The sequence below is a fragment of the Rhynchophorus ferrugineus genome, unplaced genomic scaffold (genome assembly GCF_030347505.1).
Source record: "Rhynchophorus ferrugineus isolate W39M unplaced genomic scaffold, kcgeb_rfMv2 rfM6, whole genome shotgun sequence".
Classification (NCBI taxonomy): domain Eukaryota; kingdom Metazoa; phylum Arthropoda; class Insecta; order Coleoptera; family Curculionidae; genus Rhynchophorus; species Rhynchophorus ferrugineus.
In genome coordinates this window covers 3,752,670-3,778,413 of record NW_027472585.1, presented here as the reverse complement: position 1 = coordinate 3,778,413, position 25,744 = coordinate 3,752,670, and the positions used below count along the sequence as shown (strand labels likewise).

The window sequence follows — 25,744 nt, the reverse complement described above, 5'->3', positions numbered from 1 at the left end:
ACATATTTATATTAAACATTTGGTCGAATACTTCTGGAATACAAACTAAAATGTATAATGATCTACTTACCAACAGAATTTCTATTATATTCACTTTTTTCGTCGTGAGTAACGTCCATTCTCATGGAATCATCTCCAAGAGATTTCATATCGTCCACCGTCATGTATTTGTATTGTGCTTGATCACCAAGAAGCGGATCGTCACCTAAACGCGAAATCAAACTGTTATATTGCCACTATTACACCTAGTCCTCTAATTGATCGTTCTAAACTATAAAATAATTGTTAGGTATCCAATTCAGCACTGATATCACTATTATTAAAATTACACTATCAGTAATATATATTTATCTCTAGAGTTGCGTACTCTTATGAAAAATATTTATAAATTATTATGTAACATATAACATTTCACTAAATAATCTTCTATAATAACAAAATTCATTGCCATTCACACAATATTAATTAAAATGACTAAAATTCTTACCGAAATGGGGCTTGTTAACACTATTCGGGAGTGTAAAAATAATTTGGTAGAAATGCGATGATTGATAATTGAGATGATTCTCAAACTGTATGTGCCGATAAGATAATGGTTTGTTTAGAGTGTAATAATGATTGATAAACCATAGATTTACGCAATTGTAATTGTTTAGATTAGCACGGCATTATGCGTTCTCTTATAACACTTGATATTTATAATAACATTGTTTTTCTACGTTTATGTGATTGTTATAATACATTACGTAAATATTATATAAACTCATGCTATATCAACTGTTAAATATTAATTTATATAAGATTTATTTACAAATGATGATAATGTTTATTAAATAGTTCAAATAGTCAGAATTACCGAATAGTATTGTATAAAATACCTCAAAAGTCTTTTTATAAACAGATTAATATACATACTGGCAAAAATACCTGCACGTTTCATTAAACTAATTACTTTGTTCATACTATGATCTACATATCTAAAATCTACAGCTACTGGTTGTTATTTAATCAAGCTGAATGGAAGCTAGTTTCAGCAAACGGCAAAGTTAAAAATGAAAAGCGCTGATGTACAAGTACCCCCACCATTCCCGCCATTTTCGCCCACACTCACGGTTAATACGGATGCGATGAATGTAACTTTTAAAACTACGGTTTCTCTTTTAACTAAGTAAGATTGAATTAATGTAATTTTATATGGACTGAAAGAGGAAATTTGAGAAATCTGATGTAATTGGAGGAATATAACTTACGTATGTATGTCATTTGTCCTTGGTAGTAAGGAAGATACACATGTTGCGCATGCGCAGGTCGGCCATATGTCACTGGCGGTTCATCCACTCCGCCTGTTGCATGCAACATACCAACCACCACCCTTAGCTATGTTTTTTTTTTAATTTCTATAGATACCACCCCTCCCGCTTATAATACTTTTTTCTAATAACGAATTAAATTTTATCCAATTGGTTAGTATAAGATATATCTGTAATTTTTTGTTTGATATGAAGATATATTTAATATACATTCTGTATTTATAAGACTCTATACATATATATTTAATATAGCTTCAAAAGCAAATATTCTAATATTTCCTTTTTTCAAAGTTTTAATAGTTGACCAACCAATTTTAATTGATATAAATTAGTAGTGGGATAACTTTTGTTGTGTTATTTCATACACTAATACATAGCGTCTAAAGACAATTTGTCATATGTTTACAAATACGAACAAAACTTTCACCCTGATACTGAAATACAGTCATATCTTGTACTCACCCAACTGGAATTAATATTTAAATTAAAACAAATGTAATAATTCATTACCGAAATTAATCTCACAACACGATATTATATATTAACTTAACGCTTAAAACCATAAGGGAAACCCATCCATCACTGTCACCAAATACCCAAACAATTAAAATAAATTTCTATTAGGAGCTACAAAATTTAGCAAAACCTGATTAATTAACTCACTTATCTAGTAGTTTGGTATTTCAACGATCAACCGTAATTATGTTTTGATTAATTTTAAATGCAAAACAATCAGTGCCGTTAGAACTCAAAAATAAAACAAAGAGCACATAATACTGTAAATAACGAAAATTTTAAATAATGTACATGCTGTTCATGCAGCAAACGGTTTTGGTTTGGAAAACGAAAACGGTTAGCTTGTTTTTTTTTTAAGTATTACAAGACATGGTGAAACTAAAAAATAACGAAACAAAACAACAAACAAATGGTAACGGTTGCTAGAATACGTCACACTAAAACGTAATTGTAATAAAGCCGCGCTGCTATTTATAAAGCGTGAAACAAAATTTATCCCTCAAAATTAAAATTTGAATCGGTTCAGTTGAGCAATTGCTACAAATTAAGGGAATATTTTAATCATACAAGATAACATATTAACATATTTTTGGTTTCAATTTGATTTAAAGATTAAATAATTATAAGAAAACATTTATATATATGTATACATTTTTAAACAGAATTCGTATAATATCAATAATAATATGTAGTTTTTAAAACCTATAATTAATAAATAAGGAAATTAAAGCATATTAATTAAAATATCCCTTCGAGATGGTGCTAGGCTAATTAAAATTTTACATTGTCAACACCTACCTCCTTCGTCTTCGGAATCAGACATAAACGTCTCCTGCATAGCTTCTGGAGCCATAACCTTGTATTTTTCTTCAATATTCATGGTGGTCGTAGTGTTGATGGTTAACTCGGTAACGACCTTTAGTTCTTCTACTACACTTATGTATCCTAATTTGTTGGCTATTCCTAAAGCTGTTTGACCATTCTAAAAGGAATTATCATAATGTTAACATTCTACAGGTATTACTGGTTTGTTATTAAGTGAATACCTGTGTAACTGCATTTGGATTGGCTTTATTTTTTAGAAGTAAACTTATAACAAGAACATGACCTTGTTGAGCGGCTTGATGCAATGGTGTGTATCCAGCTCCAGTAACAGGGTTAATGTCTGCTCCCTGTTCCAGTAATAATCTCACCTAAAAAGAAAGTAAACATATTTTTATCATAGTTTTGGAGTTACAGTTTTTTACAGTTATAGTTACAGAGTTTACAGTTATTAGTTCTTTTTACAATTCAAATATGTACTCTATATAACCCGTTCAATGAAACAGTGAACTGACGTTACCTAAATTTATAACGTCAAACGTAACAGCGTTGCCGTACCAACTTTGAGTTTTAGTTCATTTTAGCTTGATAACAAAATTAAAATCTAAATAAAACAATGAAACAAAAATAATGTTATAAAATATATAGTATATCTAATGCATATATAACTCGTTCAAAAGTAGCAAAGCGCCAAAAAAACGTTTGCCGGTTTATAACCTCTAATTATTAGCACTGGTGTTTTGAAGAATTTTGCATACATTTGACAACCAGGCAAATTTGGTAAGCTGATTCGGTTACGTGTTCGAACGTATTAGACAGCGTTGTATCTCTTTTTTCAACTATAATAAAACGAAAACGAATTTACATCATGATGACGTGAATTCACTGTTATTCTGAATAGATTATATATTAGTTTCTACAAATCATACATTTAATGTATTGAAGGAATTACCATGTTAACATGTCCATGATGACACGCTATGTGCAGAGGTGTATATCCACTTTTTGTCGCGGCATCTTTCTGTGCTCCAGCTCGTAATAGAAGTTGGGCAACTGGTACCCTATCCTCTTGCGCGCACAGATGGAGAGGTGTCAAACCATTCTAAAAATATTTAATAATAAGTTTTTTAATGATTATTGCGACATATCTAATGTATACCTTAGAAACGTGATTTGGATCAGATTGATGTTCCAATAACAAGGAAGACATATCAGAATGGCCTTCTTGTGCACTGAGATGTAACGGTGTAAAACCGGCTTTCGATTCAGCATCAGCTTGAGCTCCATATTCCAATAGCGTGGTTGCAATATCCATCTGTTGAGAGTGAGTTAATCAATTTCAACAATGTTATTTCGATTCAAGAATATGTTGTGAAATTACATCGCTGAATTATTGGTATTTCATACCTGATTTTTTCTAGCTGCAATGTGTAAAGGTGTATGCCCGTTCTTGGCTGCTGCGTGTGGCGAAGCACCTTTATCCAACAATAGCAAAGCTACAGGTTGATGGTCGTAATGAGCGGCTACGTGAAGTGGTGAAACTCCGTTTTTGCCTTGACAAAATAACAGGTGCTGATAGTTTGAAAATTTAAGAGAACAAAACCGTCTCACCTTGAGCATTGGCGGGTGCATCCCGTTGCAAAAGAAGCCTGGCTACTTTGAGATGGCCATACTTTGCAGCGAGATGCAATGGCGTAAAACCTTTCTTAGTGGTGGCTGTTAGATCAGCTCCATTATCCAGAAGAACAGAGGCAACCTGAAACATTAATTTCATATTACAAATAAATCGGCAATAGTTATTCATGCATCACATACTTCTTCTTGTCCTTCTTTGGCAGCGATGTGCAGAGGAGTATACAAATCTTTTGTGGTGGCTTGTGGTTGCGCGCCGTGTTGCAGCAACAACATGACAATGTCAACATTACCCAACCTTGAAGCCACGTGTAGAGGAGTTTGTTCTTCTCGAGCTCTGGCGTCCACAGAAGCTCCATTTCGTAGAAGAATTCTGATTATATCCGTCTGGAAAATTTTAAAATCATTATTTTACATATTTTTATAAAATAACACATTTTAGAGATATATATTACCTGATTTGCTCTGGCGGCGAGATGTAAAGGAGTTTCACCCCTGACTGTTGGAATGTCTGGACTAGCATCGTGTTGAAGTAAATAAATCACAATATTCATGCATCCCATGAAACTGGCAACGTGAAGAGGTGTTAACCCACTTTCTGTAGTAGCACTAATGCCTAAAATGTATCACATAATCTATATTTCTTGGTATACTACAGGGTAGTATTAAACTTACTGGCTAAATGTTTTATAAGCAGTTCGACCATCTTTAATCGGTTTTTCTTGCAAGCGATATGTAAGGGGGTGAAACCGTTCAAGGCTCTAGCGTTTACATCGGCACCTCTTTCCAGCAACAGTTTAGCTACCCTCACGTGTCCACAATGCGCGGCCACGTGAAGAGCTGTCAGATAATCAACTGTAACTTCATCAACGGGGGCTCCGTGGTAGAGAAGTATTCGAGCTGCATCCACATGTTCCCCTTGAGCTGCCATATGTAAAGGGGCCAATCCATTCTGTTAAAGAAATAGAGCTTTTAGCACCATAGTTTAATATTAATTGGAAAATATATATCGACTGTGATATTATATGACATCTCTTAATATCTACAAAGCACCTTGAAACAAGAGATCGAACTATGTTGAATAACAATTTTATATAACTGGTACAACGTTAAAGTAGATTGATACAATGAAAATGAAACATATTAAAGTTATTTGTAAATTATTCCTTCATATATGTCCATTATCACTTTTTATTTTATAGACAAGGCTTTTGAATTAAAAAAATGACGTCAAAATAATACAAACGACAAAATAATACAAACGAACTTTATTTTACAAATTTTAAGTTATTTACCGATGACGTCATTTGCAAACTCAATTATGTAGTTTTGATATTTTTTGTTTGATTAAATAATTTATATGGTTGGAAATTTGACTTTAACATTTTAGTGGGTATATATTTAAAGATTACAACGGATGAGGTACATAATTATTCCGACGTACATTCTTAGTATATATAATAAAAACAATCAATTAATAATTTATGTTAATTGATATCTCTTGGTTACAATAAAATATTAAGTAATGACATATGTCAAAGAGCAAAAGATATATATTATTTGTTTTTCACTTTCATTTCTTTTTGGTTGGAAAAAGCATGTTTGGTATATAAACATCTACATTACCTTTGTTTTGGCGTGTATTGGCGCCCCATTTTCTAACAACGTATCAACAACCTGATCGTGCCCGCTCCTAGCAGCACAATGTAACGGTGTTAATCCGTCCCTGGTCTTCGCCTGAATATCCGCGCCCTTGGCGACCAGAAGCGTGACCATATTAATTTTACCCCATTTACTGGCCACGTGAAGGGGCGTAATGCTATGCTTGGCTGTATAATTAACGTTAGCGCCCTAATCAACGTTATAAATATTAATGATCACACACAAATACAAGCGTATTGGGCAATATTACCTTGTCATACAACAACGATGCCACCTTATCGTTGCCATAATGAGCTGCAATGTGTAAAGGTGTAAACCCACTCTTTGACGTCACGTCGGGATTGTGTTCGTTTTGCAAAAGCAAAGCTGCGGCTTTCACGTCGTCCTTCTTCGCGGCAATGTGCAATGCAGGAAGGCGAACTTTACCTCTCGTGTCGTTCTCTAACAGAACTGCTACCACGCGATCATGACCTTGTTGCATAGCTACTGCAAGAGGCGTGAAACCATCCTGAAATAAAAAAAATTAATCATCATGAAACACTGTTATTACCTTTATTACATTACTACATTCTATTGAATAAAACAACCAATGTACGTCACAACAAAACAAAACGTTGTTTAACAAATCTTAACCAAGATTGCTTAAAGATTTTTGTTGGATCTATTAGAGGTCATATAGATAGAAACATCATCCTTCCCCTAGTATGTTCGAGAAATTTTTAAAAGGGCTCATCATTTCAATTTTTTCACATCATTCTCCCGGAGAAAATTGTGAAGAAGATGAACATGTTAGATAACTTATATTCTTTTTTAACGGGAGATCTAGTACCACTTGAGTTAAATCACCTGTTGAGTCTATATTTTCAGTTCCAGAGAATTTTGCTCTGAGGAAAACAAAAGTCTAATATTGTATTTTAGTCTTATTTCAGGCTATTTAACAAAACTTCTGAAAAAGAGACAACATGCAATATTTGTCTATATTCTATATTAAGTAGTTCCACAGATTAAATACTCTAAAATCTAAATATTTTTAAAAAACACATACATTTTTAGTGTTTCGACTGTCCAATCCATAATGATTTTCAAGACAAAATTTTAAGTTATTTTGAGGTTTGATTGTATTTTTGGTTTAATGAAGTTAATGTAATATCAACAGGAAAGGATTTAAAGTTTACCTTCAATATATCAAGATAAGTTAGAACTCTAATAGATCCCATAAAATTGATGGCACTAAACATATATGGGAAGGCCTTATAGAAGAATTATAGATATTTTAATATTGCCTAGAATAGAGCTCATAATTGTTTTTTTTTGCTTTTTGTTTATATATATTTATATTATTTACACTTATGTATATTTGTATAGGATTTTATTTTAATAAATTAATTTTAAAATTTAAATTTGATTTTTATTTAAATACTATTGGCCAATAAATGTGACGTCACAAAATAATCAGGGGAAATGGCAGACCAATCAAAGCAAAGTATTTTCCTTACAGGTTTCTACATAACTATTTTAAACTAACCAATCAAATTCACGTTGTCAGCGCCGCCAATGATTGGACTAAGCGAAACTTTGCCCCACTACTTACCATTGCAGTTGCACACCCCTGACAGTATGTTCGATGTCATTTATGACATCGTTGTCAATGTTACGTTTTCGCGATAAATTTAAGCTTTCGTTTATTTTGACGCCAACAATAAAATATCAATGTACATTAAAGGATGAAACAAATATAACGTAATTAAATATAATCTATTTTAACATTATAGAACATCTAATGCATATTTACTGAAGGACTTAAATTACAGTTAATTAAAAAGCGAATTAGATTGTAGGTTAATGTTGTTTTACTGCATATTTACATTGATATATGACGGTGTTGTATTCATTTTAATTCTTTACGAAGTAACATCACATTTATCTCATTAATGCTTAATAAAAATTAAAACTTTAAACTGGACTATATTTTACTTAATTTGTTTTATTGCGTTATTTATATTTACTGTTTTAACTAGGTTTACGCAAATATGACTGATAAATATTTACAAATATTTAAATAAAAAATATAGTTTATCAAAAAGATTTAAAAAAAAACAAGTGAACTATTAAAAAGTTTACTAGGTCAATTTTATATGGTAATGCTAAAGCAATTTAGGTAGTTAAAACAGATCTAAAAGAACAGTTTAACCAGTATTCCAAATATGCAGATAGTTATCCTTCTTAGAAACCTCTTTAATAGTAGGTTTACCTTGATAAAACATAACATCTGTAGCTTGTATATCATATATACATGTATATACGAATACCTAATATGGCGATTTAATTTCTCTTAAAAACAGATTTGCTGGTGAAGACCGAAAATCGATAGTCTGGCGCATAAGTGAGACTGGTGGTTAATATTAATGGATATCCCTTAGAATTGAATTACTTGGTAAACAGGATGGTACGTTTGATTTTAGATTGGTTAATTTTTCATCAAAATTAATGATGTAACGTTTTCGTTATTCTCGTAAACAACATCAGCAGATAAATAACGTAAATATAATTAATGTTAATGTTAAGTTTCATAAAATATATTTAAACGTCATAAGGATTCTTGCTACAATTAGGCGTTATAAAAACTAAATTATATAATTATATAAGATATTTGGTTTTTTAAGTTAGCATTTTTATTGTTAATTAATGTTTTGATTAATTGGAGAACTCAACTGGAATTAAAAGTTAACTTTGTACTCTGGCATAGATGATTTTAGTTTATGTATACCAAAGGCAGAATGTAAAATAAACGCGAAATATAACTTTCAATTTGTCAACGAGATACACAACAATTTTTTTCAACACACACACAACCTTTTTTTCATTTGTCATTCGTTAAATCATGACATGAAAGAAATTTTTAATTTGATATACTTGCAAATAAAAAAGTTTCGAGTAGAATGAAAATACTTTCGTTCAGAAAGGAGGATTTTTTAATTGGAAGCTTAGCGTAAAATTGTATATAAATTGGTTCAGTGATTCTTGATATCGCCGAGTCATTCATTTTTTCAAAAATATAACTAAGAAGAATGTATTGTATTTTCTGATTTACTACGCAATGGAATTTCGGGTTTTAATATAAAAATGGTATTTTAATGCACCATAATAACGTCTGATGAAACTTTTTCTGTTAATACTTTCAGTATATGAAGCAATATTTTGTTATTTATTGGTATTCATAAAAAATAGAACCATACATTTATAAAGTCAAGTTTACATTAAACACAGTAATAACGAAACAAAAAACCTGCTAGATGTAACTAGAAATCTGTTTTTATGTCAGTTTGGGAGAAATACCAATTAAAAAAGGACTTGGCGCAGCTATATACCTGGTAATGTTGCACTTCCTACGACATAATGCAGGTTTGTGAAAGAGAAATGTTAATGAAAAGACGCCATTAAAATTTTCCAGTTTATTTATGCGAATGACGAAGAGTGTCCAGCAAATAAAATATTGTTTTTATTTCTATAACAATAAGTTGAAGTAATTGATAATAATTAGAGCGATTTATGCTTTTCAGCGGGATGTTTGAAAAAATAATTATATTTTAAATATAAATTGTTATACTTTCAGCAAAATAATAAGTATATGTGTATGTAGGTATGTGTTCTATTGTGAAATTTGATGTCATAAACATAAAAAAACATATCTTACATAAAGCATTCGTCTAATGCTGATACGATATTCGTATATAAATAGATTTTTGTGATTCTTGGGACATATTATGGGATTATAACGTACAATCAGTAACCTTGACCAGCGGACGCAGAATTAGTGACCTCTATTGCGATTTGTGCTCGAAAATGATTCAAGCCGTATAAATAGAAATTAATCGGGAAAATATTTTAGTTTACGGCAGACGCGGTAGTTTATATAGCGCGGCGTTTTGTGTAATTTTAATTTTAGAATGAGGATATAAGTTGGCGATTTTCGTTTGAATGGGATTGTAATAATAGCGCTTGATTGGAAAATGTTCTATGTTGTGTGGTTCATTATGAGATTTAAAAATATGTTTTATTGCAAGTATCCGTCGTATATTAAAAAACTGTTCAACAATATCGCATTTCTTGTCATGATCTAACTACCTTTTATTTTGTTGTTTCATCTTTTCGTGGCATATACTTTATTTCGTATACTTTTTTTTTCAGCTGCTATACTTTTTTTTCTTCGAAGTCAAAAAAATAAGTTAAGATGCCGGCTTGGTGGCGCAGTGGTAAAGGCAACAGGACGGTCCTCGTATTGTTGCGATAGCCGCGGGTTCGAATCCTGCTGGGGCATGGTCGTACATTTATGTTTGTGATTGTTTAATATTTGTGATTGTCCCAGGCAAGAGTGTAAAATCCGACAAGGAAAATGATCCCAGTCACGCCAGTAGCCAGGCTGTGTAAGACCTGGGATGATTTCTAAGTTGGTCACTCGCCAATCGGTAGGCTTAATGCTGAGGACCGTGGTTCGGAGTTCCACGTTAAATAGGAGGTCCAGTCCGGATAAACCCATTGTTGGTAAAAGGAAACTTTAAAATATGTAAAAAAGGTAAAATTTCCCTCAAAGGTGATTAATGTATAATTTAGGATGTATAATTAACCTTGTTTGTTGTATGTCTTATTTTTTAATATATGTAATGACTAAAAACAATTCTATTTACTTGAATTACCGTTAGACAAGCCTAAGACTATTATTCAACTAAAGCCTTTCCAATATTTTTTCAATTATTTTCAAAAAGGTTTAACGAAAAAAACAGTTGCAAGTCTAAATATTTGTGTATTTTTGCAGATGAAGAATCTATTAGAGCTATCTATTTGTTCTACCAATGATAATCAGTCATTGCATTTCAGCAGTTTTTTAACTACTAGTAATATTTAATCACCTTATTATGTATTAAATATATTACCTCAGTTGCTAAGGTTTGATTGGCCCCTTTCGATAGCAGATACTTGACCACTACATCGTGATTTTCCTGCGCCGCCATATACAGTGGCGTGAATCCATTTTGAGACTGTACATTTAAAGAAGCATCGTGTTGAACCAACAATTTAACCACTTCCTCTTGACCAGCTGCAAAGAAAAAAATAACATTAGCAACAAAATAAATAATAACGACGTTCCATTAGAATTATAGTTAATGAATATTGATAAGCTCTGTTGCAACACATTGTAATTCTATTTACTCAACCACTTGTTCATTATTTACAAAACGAATGTTGTTTTGATGTGATATAGATACATGTTATTTTGTATTAATAATCTATAATCCATTTAGTCGATTAAGACATGCTGCTCGATCAAGAATCTGAAAATTAATTCGTAGTTCTTGATACTTAAAATATAAAAGAGGATAACAATGCCAGTATATTACGAGTGAATTATTTCCCTAGTATAAATAGTAGCTCAAGCAAAAACCAGAAGATGTCACTTACTACCGGCTCATACGTTTGTTTATAAGCGATGTTCAAAGTTTGTTAGAAAATATACATAAAAAGGCTTACAATAATATAATAGAAGAACGAAATATTATCAATTTGGTAATAAACACTGAACTATAAAAATATGGGACTTACATGGTTGCAAAATGCGGAAATATCCTAAAAAATAGAGTTATTTTTCGATATTTTTTCAAAAAAATTACATATATTTCTTAAATATTATAAAAAAAAACCATTTAACTATCGAAATATCTTTTATCTCATAATTTTGTGACTTATACGAAAAAATTAAATTACCAACAAAACAAATTTAAATTAAGCCGGCTTGGTGGCGCAGTAGTAAAGGCCTTAGGACGGCCCTCCTACTGTTGCGATAGCCGCGGGTTCGAATCCTGCTGGGGCATGGTCGTAAATTTATGTTTGTGATTGTTCTAGGTAATAGTGTAAAATCCCACAAGGAAAATTATCCCAGTCACGCTAGTAACCAGGCTGGGTATCTGGCCCGGATGTCTTCTGGGATGATTTCTAAAGTTGATCACCCACCAGTCTGTAGGCTTAATGCTGAGGACCATGGTTCGGAGCCCACGTTAGTAGTAGATAAGTTAAATAAAGATTTTGTTTATTTTTATTTAGTTATTACAACAATTATTATGTATATATTTTATTTTAAAATGTTCTTTTAGGTGTTGAAAATAATTGATCAAAAAAATTAGGATTTTTACTATTAAAAAAAAATCGGAAATGTAAAAAAAATGTTCGCTTTTTCGAGCACTCGTAATCTGAACTTTTGTTACATTGATATGATATATATTCTTCTAGAGAAGGCTCATACTAAATTTCAAGTAAATCGGTTCAGTAGAACTTGAAAAACTGCTTTAAAGCATTTTTTTAGATGGCATGTTACTAAAACAGATAAGGTAATCTCTGAAGAGAATAATAATTTTGGGAAACTCTCTTAAGGAGATATTCTTCAAGTATCAAGCTTCGATAATAAGAAAAAAACGATCTTTTCAAATTTTTGGGATAGAGTACCCCCCTAAGATAATAAACTGTCTAAAAAATGAGTTTGCAAACAGAAAATCAAAGTTCAACTTTTAATTGATATAAATTGGTAACATATGCTAAAAACATATTTAATCGTTCGAATAAAAAATCATGTAGCTCGACAGTTTTCGCACAAACATATGTTTTTATTCGCACATTATGTAAAAACTCCAAGTCCAATTATCGGTAATTAAACTGATAGTCCTTTTTAAAATTACAAAACGTATTGTATACATGCTGATACGAGGAATAAATGAATCTCAACTACAGCGAAACTTGGCCAATTAAACGTCAAATTAATGAGCATTTCTACCGTTTAATTTCTTATCGTCGGATTGTTTACTTCTGAACCGGATTGTTGTTTCTACTTCGGTTTCTGTTACTCAAACCGTTGCCAAAACAAGCAGGGCATGACTTCCGCCAACTAGATTTTCCGTTTTGAGCTGAATATTGACGCATTATCTCACTTTGTTTGACGTTTCTAACATTTTCACTTCAAATGAAAGGCATTAATTACAAATTAAACTTGAAGTTTGCCCAGATGTATAGTGGACGGAAAAATAAAATGAACAAATCACATACTAGGGCGTAACGGAAAGTCATTACCGGTTTGTCTAACAGATGTCGCTAGGCTTAAGTATGCAATGTTAAAAAAGAAAGTGAGATTTATAGCGTTTAGAAAAATGTTATTTTGTGTCTGAAAAGGTGTAAAAGAAAAAAGCCGCTGAAAATCACTGTTTGCTGGTAGAAACTTACGGTAACCTAAAAAACATTTGAGGCATAATTTCGAAAACTCAAAAGTAAAGGTAATTTCGATGTTCAAGGCAAAGAACATTCTGGTAGACCGAAAAAGTTTGAACAACCGAAACTACAAGAGTTATTCATCCGAAGGCCCAATTCAAAATCAATAACAATTGGGAGAAGCGTTAAATACTGTCCAAGAAACGATTAGCGATCAATTACCAGCAATGGGAAAGCCCAAAAGATGGGAATGCCATTTTTGCATAGAATAGTGACAATTGATGAAAAGTGGATTTATTCTGAAAACCCTAAGTTAAATCATGGTTATCACCTGGTGAAGCCGGCCATCGACTCCAAAGCCAAATTGTTTTGGTCGTTTGGTGGGCGTCGTGTATTACGAACTATTGAAACCTGGTGAAACAGTTAATAGTGATCACTACCGACAGCAAATGATCAATTTGTACCGTCCGAAAAACATCCAGAATGAGCCCGAAGACACGGTACAGTGGTTTTACAGTACGATAACGCGCCGCTTCATAAAACTTGGTGAAAGAAACGAAATGGGATATATTATCGCACCTGCCGTACTCTCCAGATCTTGCCCCATCCAACTATCAACTTTTCACATCAATGGGACACGCGCTTCGCCAATTTTAAAGAAGTTAGAAAATGACTCGATTAATGGTTTTGATCAAAGGGCAAACAGTTTTTTTTTGGGATGGCATCCATAAATTGTCTGAAAATGGGCAAGGTGTATAGAATCAAATGACCAATACTTTGAGTAAATACATTTTTCCAGAGAAAGCCGCTAATGACTTTTGGGTACGTCTGGTATACACAATATTTAGTTATGTGTTTTGAGTCGCCATTTGCTTTTAAGACAGCTAGAATTCTTCGCGGAATCGATTTGTAGAATGTCTGAATAGTTCCCAACGGAATGTTGTCTCATTCTTGTACCAAAACACCCGCCAAACACCGGCTTCAATAATGTTGGAAATGGAAATCTACTCTTCATTCTCTGCTCCAAAACTTCAAATAATGGTTCAGTTATGTTGAGCTCTGGCGATTGTGCTGTCCAGGGAAGACGTTTGTTGATACTGCGATGTTCTTCAAACCAAGACCGAAACTTTTTGGCTCATACATACATACATACTACCCATACATACATGGGCGCATTATTTTGAAATATAACAATTTACTAGTCATAGTAAGAACCTCATCAATGAGGATATCTAGATACTAGTTCGTAGTGATCCAGCTAAAAGAGAGGACCAACTCAATATCACAAGGAAGCAAGCTAGGCTAGGGAAGCTTAGTAGGTTTGTTTTGGGACCAGCAATTTGTAGGAAACAATGTAAACGATGATTCATTGGACCATACTACTGCTACTTCTTTGGCAGCTCAGCATTGGCTTCCGTTATAAAAGGTTTCGTAATCGCAGCCCTTCCATGAATGTTAGCTTTGTGGAGTTTTCGTCGGACTGTTTTTGTAGAAACAGTATTATTCAAGTGAGTGTTGAATTTCGCCGCGGTCTTAATGAAATATTATCTGTATAATACATCCTTTTGAAAAGAACAAGTCAACTAAACAATGCCTATCACTAAGTAATATAAGTAACTTGAGAACTTAATACTCTAACATAACAACTGCAATATTTACATTTAATTCCGCCATCTTAGCGTCATCAACAAATCAAATCTACAAGTAAACAAAAATATGAGGTACAGAAATAAGCAGATAAACTCTGTACATAACATATCAGACATAATAAATGATATGATACATAGGTAGGGAATGTAAGGCTAGACAATTATTTGACTGTCATGATTTATATCATTATTTCTCTACCCAACAATTATTAATAGTTACAACTAATCACTATATCACCATATTTTAAAATTTCTTACGATAATCTAATTGGTTCTGCTTGATTCAACAGCATTAAATGCAATATTACATAACCAGTCGTTATCTCAATGTCGATTCCATGATTATGAACGTAGGATCTAGCAATTAAGTGATCATTCCTGTATTTAAAAGTCACCACATTCCTAAAAACTATAATTAATTCTTATTATTTCTGAATGAAGGTAATGAGAAACGCGTGAAGTGAAATATAATTAATTATGTTGTGTACGACAAGAAATGTTTTTTTTTTTTCATAAATTAACGTAAATAAAAACATTTTGCTAAATATGAAATCACAATATTAATGGTGAATAAGTTTTTACCTCTGGTGGAGATTAAAACTTGGTTTTTTTTAATATATTAATGAAGCTGTGTCGGTGGCTAACCATTATTAGTTATTCCATATTGAAAAAACTTCATCCCATTGGTAAAAGAACCGTTCTATTGCTTTGGTCACTAATAATAATAAAACAAAAAAATTTAACCGACTTCTACTACACGTATTTTATATTCTACTATATACACACAATTTAGCTTAATACCTAGCTAAACCTATTTATCTATTTGCAATATTATTTTAACCACTAGGAACTGATCACTTTCAAGAAGTCGGTGACGAGCAACAAATTAGATTTGTTTTGTTCCTAATTTCATTTTTTGTATATGTCACAAAATTATATTATTATTTTTTGTATTGTTATTAAGCTAAATTGTGTGTATATAGTAGAATATAAAATACGTGTAGTAGATAAGTTAAATAAGATTTTTGTTTATTTTTATTTAGTTATTACAACGATTATTATGTGCATATTTTATTTTAAAACGTTTTTTTTTGTTAATAACCTAAGTTTGATGATTTTTTTCCTTTTAGTGAGTTCCTTATTTATTTTATTGAAGCCGGTTCAATTTTTTTGTAAAAATTTAACTTTTCCCTTTTTAGTGTTAGATATTTACGCAATAAATCACGCAGTTATTTTACTAAGTATTACAATGGGTAGGCCAAGTAAAGGAATGCTTCAGGCCCCCGGCTTCGGTGCATAGCCTAGGTGATCTAACAAATGTTTTAATCAAACTAGAACAATAAAAATCTGTTGCCCCCGTCGGGAATTAAACCCGCAACCTCCGCGTGTGAGCTGAACGCTCTAATCATTACAACATAGAAGCAGTTGCTTGCGATATTTCTACTACTTCTCATATGATATGATTAGTGCTTAAAAAGCAAACTAAATGGTTTTTACACTGAATTACTTCCGATTTTCCGTGACATCAGTTCAGCAATAACATTATACACAAATATCTGATTATTTTAGATAACAAATATGTGAAAACATTGAACGTATCTTTGAAGTTTGAGCGTTTCCCTCGATTTCCCCGGATTCCACCATCAGATCCTGACTTGGTTCCAATGGGACCACCTCGAAAGTGCTCTCGAAAAAATATATATATACAGCCAAACATAGAACCTCCTCCTTTTTGCGTAAAAAAATGCAATAGAGTAATTAACTAACGCAATGCAATCAATATGTATATGTTAAAAACCAATATTTATTCCTATATGTAGGATGTCAAATTATCATGGCAAGTTACACAATTGAGTAGCATATCTATATGATATATGAATTCTAAAATATAATGATATTCATACTTTTGTTTTTACTTTTTTGACTAGCATCCATATGTTGCAATGAGCCTAATTGATGTACCTTATCAAAGTCATTTATAGGAAGATGTTTCTACATATATCCTACTATACATTATACATTTACTCACCTAGAGAAGCGATATGTAAAGCAGTATTCCCTTTCTTGGTGGCAGCGTCGACAATGGCCCCACGTTTCAAAAGTTCCTTCGCTATGTCCACGTGTCCATCTTTCGCCGCTAGATGGAGCGCGTTCAAACCGTTCTGCAAAGAATAATCGTAAGTTAAATTTCCATTTTCGATTTGTGAAATATCAGAATGTCAACTTTCAAGCGAAATATTATTATTAAGTGATAGGTAATCTATTTCAGTTTGTCCCAGTACACAAGACCATTTATCAGTTTTTATGTCCGACATACTTTGTAATAAATCTCTTTGTTTATTTTACGGTTTCGATCACGTCTCTTAGAGGAACAGCACCAGAGTCATTTATTTAAAAAACACACCGAAATACCTTCCAACATTTCTATTGTTATGCGTTTGAACTCATGTTAGAACAACTCCCACGTTATCTCCTGTTATGTATAACTTATTACAAGAAAATACAATGCGATGGCTTAAATGCTTTTTTTCAGTATAATGGTATTTTTAGCATATAACGTTTATCTAAACGAAATCCCATTGTTTATTTTATATTTACCGTAAATAACGTTTATCAATTATTATATGAGTCTTTGTACGTCTTATTGTAAAATTCATATAATACACTGTTATTTTTTAATATTTCAAACACGTAGAATTATTTCAAAGAACTGAGAATAACAAGGCAATAAAATACATTTTGCGGGAAGATTTACTGTATCTATTTGATTCACAGGAAAAAAAGTCAAACTGTTGACAAAAAAAATGTAATTAAGATTCTATTGTACAACAATGGTCTGCGAGAAGTATATCAACATAATACACGTATTTCAGAATAAAATCCCGAGAAGTAATGTGGATACACTCAGGAACTCAGTAAGGTCCAAGGAGACTTCCTAGATAAGTACCTAGTTTTAAGTCATTGTTGACACAAATTATAAGTTAGTTGGTAACGACTAGTAATAATATGTTAATAAATTAAAAAAAACTATTTAATTTACAGAAAAGTACTACCGAAAGTCTGTAAATGTGGAAATGTTACCGTGAACATATCAACACATTTTGAATGAACATAAATATGTTCTGCTGAACCAAAAACAAGTTCAGTAAATAATAAGACAATTTTATATGATAAAGATTGCATACAGGTTGCAATTCAACAAGGGATTTCTACCTTAAGCGTCCTATTCATCAAATATTGCACCATCATATCGATATTTAAAGGGTTTGGTTAAACTATACTTTCATTCTTATCGATTATTAATATAGCCTTAAATGACATATTGTTCAAAAATGGAAAAAGTAGTAGTGATAGATGGTCAAAATCCGATCGTAGAAGTTCGCAACAACTAAATCATAAAAATTCATTAAACGTCAATATCACTAGCCAGTTGGTAGGCTTTATGCTGAGGACCGTGGTTCGGAGCCCACGTTAAACTTTAGGCCCAGTCCAGATATCCTCTCATTGGTAAAAAGGTGACTTTAAAAATATATATACTCAATGTCAGTCAGTGTATATTACTATCTCAAATATCAAATAGCAATATATGTGTAGTGTTGAGTCCTCTAATTCTCGTTAGTAAAACACCCACGCTATATCCTTTTAAATATATGTAAATATAAAATATAATGATTTAAATGTTTGTTTGTTTTCTTTTAATGGCAGTCGCTATTTATAACTTACTTTAATTGAAATTATATACAGGGCGTAATTGAAATTATATTGTAGTAGAAAACGACAATAAATATTTAGTTTAAAACAGTCTTCCTGCTATATGTGTGGTTTAATTGTGACATAGCAGTATAAAATCCGAACAGGAACAGCTATCGCATTTAAACCCCGAAATTAGACTGAGTCAGTGACAGGTCCAGGGAGATAAAGGACGGAAGCATCTTTCAAAAGTGTCAGAACCTAACCGTGGTAAATCCTTTCTTTATCTGCTTCTACAATTAGTAAAAGTTACCCACTGATCATTATTAGAGAAAGCTTTAATATAAATTGTTTTAATATTATTAAAATAAATCAAAATATTGCTTGTAACATATCTTTTTCTAATATTATTAAAAGTTGTTGATAAGTTGAAACATATAGACGCTTGATAATATTATATTCATTTACATTATTTAAAAAATGCAATACATTATATTCATTATATTTTTAAATCAAACAAATAAGAAATTAAGAGTATAATAATTTGTCATTCAAATGTATCATGATATACCAGAATATATTATGTTTAAAATATTTAATAAAATGTTGTTATGTTTGTTAAAAATACTGACAAATCTCTCCAAATTACATCAAAATAAAACATATGGTCTATTCAAAGTTTTTTGAACATATGTCATCAAGATGTCTAATGTGTTGCCTGCCGCAATTTGTAAATTAGTTTTAGAATCAGACAATATTTCCATTCTCATTTTATTCTAGTTAAAAAGAGACACAATGTCAGAATAGTTCGAAGCCGTAAACGAATGAGCCTGTCAAAGTCGTCCGGTTGTCAGACGTATGCAAAATTCTTGAGAGCAATAGTGACAAGAGGTTATAACTCTAACCTATAAACTATTGTGGCTATATAATTAACTGTTTTTTTGATGTACTATAATGTTAAAATAAATTATATTTTATAACATTTTTGTTCAATTATTTTATTTGGATTAGAATTTTGTTGTATGTCAAAGCCAAACTGAACTGAAACTCAGAGTTGATGCGGTAACATTGCGACGTTTTAACGTCCCAAATTTAGATGACATATGTACAAAATAACTTTGAATAGACTATATTTCTTATGTCAGTCTATTCCGTATAACAATACAATTTATTTATTATAGATTTTTAAACAAAATAATGATATAAAATTTAGGAAAATAATTAATAGTTTTTGATAAATTTTCAATAATTGGCATTTTAAATTAATCAATTTAAATCATGCTTGAATGAGGAAATAACGAACTATAATCCTCATACATCAAACTGAAGACCTTAAAAAAAGTAAGATCGTATAAAAAGCTGCTTTTTCACAATTTTTTAGAGAATAGTGACATAAAGTGGTGCTTAAATAAGAATCTCATAAGGACAGACGAATGGGATGCAGAAGATGTATTGGCGATTATAATGTCATATAAGAATAATAGGTTTGAATGGAGTAAAGAAACAGAGATGGGAGATGAAGAAATATGTGAGGAAGTACCATAAGAAGTTCAATCTATAGAAATACTACAGCTACTACCGCTAAAATAAAACCAGATACAGCGTTAAATGGTGTGGCCGAATATATCGCAGAAATAAAGAGTTGGTTATACGCTGAAGAGACACCTTACGACCTCTTTTAAATATTGTCTTTTACAATTCCAACTGGTTAAACTTTTAGGTATCTTTTAAACATTAAATGTTGAATAAAAAATCAGCACAAAAAAATATTTTCCCATACCTAATGAATGAATATATCCAAAAAATAAAGACATATCACTTGTTCAATAAAGATCGACAACACTTAATTAAGATTAAAAAGCAGGCTTATTGAACTGTCACCGGCAGTAATAGGTCGACTTCCTGCTTTGACAAAAACAATTACAGCACGACCTTTCCACCGTTTCGACTCGACAGCGATCAAAGAATGGGAAAAGATGATATATCGTCAAATCTTAAAATATGAAAAGGCGTTTAATATCCTTTAATTGACCCATCAACAATGGTTTTATATGAATCATACTTTGGGAATTAAGTAACTATATAGTTTTAAAATGATTCATTCTTAAATAATCAAGTTAAACAATTGAACTCTTTATAATATTGTTACAATGTCATCATTTGTTTGTATTAATTGTTTGAAACTTTCATCGGTATTTTTCATATATTATTATTTACATATGTTAGAGGTTTTATTTTAGTTATTAAAATACGGTAAGTAAAAATCAATCTTTCTTTTTAAATTGAGATCTACTACAATTTCTGGGATACAACTGTAATATCACAAAATCTAAAGAATTTGCCTTTGTTTTTATTGATAAATGATTGGTTTTTGGTGCGTTATTCATATTTTAATACGCTATTTTTTTGCTACATTTTAGAGTCCTTTTTATTTTCTAGAATGTATCTCGACTGGACCTACTAATTAACATGGGCTTCGAACCATGGTCCTCGGCGATTTGTTGACGTGTTTGGGGTGATTCGACGACTTGTCTTTTGGATAGTTACAATTAAAAACAATCATAAATGTAAATGTACGACCATGCCCTAGTCGGATTCGAACCCGCGACTATTGCAACAATACGAGGACCATCCTGTCGCCTAGCCGACAGCGTCAATCAAGTTGGCTTAGGAAGGAACTAATAATTTTTTAGAAAGGACTTTGTTTCAATTTAGCAGTGTTTTGTTTCAGGAGATGAAGTTTCTAACATAAAGAATTATTTTTCGACCAATATAATGAAACCAACTTGAAACAACAACAAACAATGAAGAATTTGCCACTGATAAACTTTTACACGTTTCAAATTTAATAAATGTATTATTGAATGTATATTATCATGTGAATATCATCAAAGGTATCTAACAAATGAATACAATATAGAACTTTACAATTGATAGTTATACTTTTTTAGTACTTCAAACATAATAATATAATTAATATCCTTAATATTTTTGACAATTATCTTTATATAAAACCTAGTTTTGTTTACATTATAATAATGCATATTATTATTTTAAGTATTATATCTTTTAAACCATCCGCTATCCGCACTGCACTATTTCTTTACAAGCGAATGTTTTCTGTAATGTAGTTAAGTTTCCAGAATAATTACAGCAAAAATCGATGGTATATACGACGACATTTTCGCTGATAGTAAACCTTTTGTCATTCAAGAAGTTGGAAGCGATTACAGAAATTTAATATTTGCTGAACGAATGTTCTTTAGCGCAAAGACATTTGTGATTGCTCAACAACTATGTTCCTTGCATTTCAGAGAATACTTCATTTAATTAAATAATTGCATTTTTTAAAAATATAAAAGCCTTTGTTCAAGGTATCGAATTGAAATTGGGTATTTTGAAATACTAATAAAATTTGGATACAATAATGTTTCTTCCTAATTTCTAACATGCATACCCCAACAAAATTCAGATGAAAATAATAGGTCAATTGAAAAGTCCCGGCCTACTATTATAGTAAAACACATTTTTATTTTGAAAAATTAGTTTTTTTTATTCAACATAATTCCCTTCAAGGGCGATACACTGATTATAGTAACCCTCCAACTCCTCCCAAAATAGGCCTCAGTTTCGGCGATCACCTCTTCATTCGACGCATTCTTTTGAGAACTTTGAGAACTTGAGATGTGAGAACAGGAAATAGTCGCTGGAGCCAGATCTGGAGTATACGGTGGATGGATAGATTCTTGCTATCGTTTTCACTGACATGCGACACGGTGCATTGTCTTGGTGAAGCAGCACTTTCTTTTTCTTCAAATGCAGCCGTTTTTTCGGCGATTTCGTCCTTCAAACTGTCCAATAACGCTATATAGTAGTCGCTGTTGATGGTCCTTCCTTTTTCAAGGTAGTCAATGAAAATTATTCCATGCGCATCCCAAAATACAGACGCCATAAGCTTGCCAGCCGACTATTGTTTTTTCCCACGCTTTGGAGCGGATTCATCGTGTGCAGTCTACTCGGATGACTGTCGATTGGACTTCGGAGTGAAATGATGGAGCTATGTTTCATCCATTGTCACATATCGACGCAAAAACCGGGTTTATTACGCTTGATCATCTTCAAGCACTGTTCTGAATCATCAACTCGTCGTTGTTTTTGGTCAAAAGTGAACTCGCGCGGCATCTATTTTGCACAGAGCTTTCTCATACCCAAATATTCGTGAATGATATGATGTACACGTTCAGTTGATATCTTTAGAGTGTCTGCTATTTTATTCAATTTGAATTTACGGTCATTCAAAATCATTTTGTGGATTTTTTAAATGTTTTCTTCGGTAACAACCTCTTTTGTGCGTCTACTGTGTTCACCGTCTTCGGTACTCATTTCACCACATCTAAACTTAGCATACCAATCCTTGATGTTTGATTTTCCTGGGGCAGTGCCCAGTTTTGCCTCAACTGTATTATTAATTTAACACGTGAAATTCCTTTTTATGCATTTTTGTCACAATAACAAAAGTTGCTTCACTCAAAATGCTGTAATTCACAATCTAATGATCCGACAGCTGTCAAATTTATACACGCATCTTTTGAGGGTTAGGGCTAACTAAAAAACGTATGGATGTAATTATTTTAGCGCCATCTATGTTTCAGATCGGGGACTTTTCAATTGACCTGTTATTTCATATATTCTTTGCCTTTTATCGGATATATGAGGGAATATAATTGAACATTATTTAACGTTATAATTTGGGGTAATATTTAATATAAACCAATCGATTATCAATACATAATAAGTAAATAACTGGAAATACCAATCAGTCAACCGCTGTCTTCAGGAACTCGAGACAAGACTTCCTATATTGATCCTGCGAAGCCAGAACTTCGAACGAAAGCGCATATGAAACAAATAAAATACCCCTCCTAGGAAAATATTTGTCTTACGTAGAGATTCAAACTCATAGAAAGGAGTTTATCAGATTTTTGTCCTAGCGATTTTATATGAAAAATATCTGGTAATATAATTTTGATTTATAACATTAAATGGCATTAAAGCAGACGCTGCAAATTTTGAATTATTGATTTCTTTCGTTATTTAAAAAGTGTCTTATCCTTAAAATATTTTCGTACTAAAACCTAAATAAGTAAGAGCTCAATTGAAAAGTCCCCGGCCTACCATAGTTATATACTGATTATAGCGACCCTACAACTTTTCGATACCATTTTTGTAGTCCGACTTGTAGTTTGCTTCAAAATAGGACTCAGTTTCGGGGATCACCTCTTCATTTGATGAAAAATTCTGCCCAGCGAGCATTCTTTTGAGATCTAAGAACAGGAAATAGTCGCTGGGGGCCAGATCTAGAGAATACGGTGGATGAGGAAGCAATTTGAAGCCCAATTCATAAATTTTTACCATCGTTTTCACTGACTTGTGACACGGTGCATTGTCTTGGTGAAGAAGCACTTCCTTTTCTTCAAATGCGGCCGCTTTTCGGCGATTTCATCCTTCAAACGGTCCAATAACGCTCTGTAATAGTCGCTGTTGATGGTCCTTCTTTTTTCAAGGTAGTCAATGAAAATTATTCCATGCGTATCCCAAAATACAGACGCCATAACCTTGCCAGCCGACTGTTGCGTTTTCCCACGCTTTGGAGCGGATTCATCGAGTGCAGTCCACTCGGATGTCTGTCGATTGGACTTCGGAGTGAAATAATGGAGTCATGTTTTATAAATTGTCACATATCCTCGCAAAAACTCGTGTTTATTACGCTTCATCATCTTCAAACACTGCTCCGAATCATCAACTCGTTATTTTTGGTCAAAAGTGAGCTCGCGGGGCACCAACTTTGCACAGAGCTTTCTCACACCCAAATATTCGTGAATGATATGATGTAAATGTTCAGTTAATATCTTTAGAGTATCTGCTATTTCATTCAATTTCAATTTACGGTCACTCAAAATCATTTTGTTGATTTTTTAAATGTTTTCGTCGGTCCTCTTTTGGACGTTCACTGCGTTCCCCGTCTTCGGTGCTCATTTCACCACGTCTAAACTAAGCATACCAATCCTTGATGGTTGAATTTCCTGGGGCACTGTCCGGAAACTCGGCATCAAGCCAAATTTTTCCTTGTACTGTATTTTTTTTTTCACAATAACAAGAGTTGCTTCAGTTAAAATGCTATAATTCACAAACTAATGATCCGACAGCTATCATATTTATACACACACCTTTTAAGGGTTAGGGCTAACTAAAGAAACATATGGATTTAATTCTTGTAGCGCCATCTAGGTGTCAGGCCGGGGCTTGAGCTGTTAATTTCATATTTTGAAACCTATATATATCAATTGGCATACAAGGCGGTCCCGAGCTTGAGTAATGCCTAAAACATTTCGCTTGGACAACTTAGTGTTAATTATGATAATTAAACTACTGATTGTCGTTTATTAATGTTTCTTACAAACGCTTCGTCATACATTTAAATACGTTTCCTAAACCTATGTTTACATGTACTGCTTACCGTTTACAAATTATAAAATTAATGGTCGGTTTGGTTTGATTTAAACCGGCACTAAATTTTCTCTTGCGAAGTGATATAAATAGCGATGACTTACAATGAACTAATTAGGCAAATTATACAATTCCACATTTCTATTTTAATAGTGTTTATAGTACAGGTCACAGTTCATGGATAATAACATTAAACATAAAGTGGAAAAAAATGCATTTTACAGACACTTGGATAACGATAATATTTACTCTAACTATTTATCTTAAAATTATTGAGTCCATAATAGAATATAATATGGATTTTCGTTATTTTTTTACCCCAAAATGCGTATATTCTTTTTAAAATATATTTTAAAGTCTCCTTTTACCAACTTTGATCGGTTCTCGGTATTAAGCCTACCGACTGGCGAGTGACCAACTTTAGAAATCATCCCAGAAGACCGGTCTTACCCAGCCTGGTTACTGGCGTGACTGGGATCATTTTCCTTGTCGGATTTTACACTCTTGCCTAGAACAATCGCAAATTTTAAACAACCACAAACATAAATTTACGACCATGCGCCAGCAGGATTCGAACTAGCGGCTATGACAACAGTAAGATGACTGTCCCATCGCCTTTACCAGCGCGCCACCAAGCTTGCGTATATTTTGAGACTTTCATTTATATTTAAGAGGTACAAATTTGTAGCACTTTTTCCATATATCTAG

The 25,744-nt window shown here is 32.3% G+C and overlaps 1 protein-coding gene across 16 annotated transcripts in view; it reads right to left on the bottom strand.

Annotated features, from left to right (window-relative positions):
• The window catches only part of LOC143198798 (uncharacterized), a 109,362-nt gene that overhangs the window by 17,360 nt on the left and 66,258 nt on the right, over nt 1-25,744 (bottom strand). For 11 of the 16 annotated variants that reach the window (XR_013006296.1, XR_013006300.1, XR_013006295.1 and 8 more), the window contains exons 3-17: nt 16,869-17,001; nt 10,874-11,037; nt 6,193-6,450; nt 5,907-6,131; nt 4,956-5,232; nt 4,736-4,896; nt 4,464-4,667; nt 4,260-4,404; nt 4,056-4,201; nt 3,808-3,963; nt 3,601-3,750; nt 2,873-3,019; nt 2,625-2,808; nt 1,251-1,343; nt 71-205 (exon numbers count right to left, since the gene is read on the bottom strand). Coding sequence is in view for 8 of the 16 variants with exons in the window: in XM_076408285.1 (XP_076264400.1) it covers nt 71-205; nt 1,251-1,343; nt 2,625-2,808; nt 2,873-3,019; nt 3,601-3,750; nt 3,808-3,963; nt 4,056-4,201; nt 4,260-4,404; nt 4,464-4,667; nt 4,736-4,896; nt 4,956-5,232; nt 5,907-6,131; nt 6,193-6,450; nt 10,874-11,037; nt 16,869-17,001 (2,578 nt within the window). In the remaining 8 variants the exon portion in view is untranslated. The remainder of the gene's footprint in view (nt 1-70; nt 206-1,250; nt 1,344-2,624; nt 2,809-2,872; nt 3,020-3,600; nt 3,751-3,807; nt 3,964-4,055; nt 4,202-4,259; nt 4,405-4,463; nt 4,668-4,735; nt 4,897-4,955; nt 5,233-5,906; nt 6,132-6,192; nt 6,451-10,873; nt 11,038-16,868; nt 17,002-25,744) is intronic. The other 5 variants (XR_013006301.1, XR_013006299.1, XM_076408288.1 and 2 more) reach the window with 1 other exon arrangement.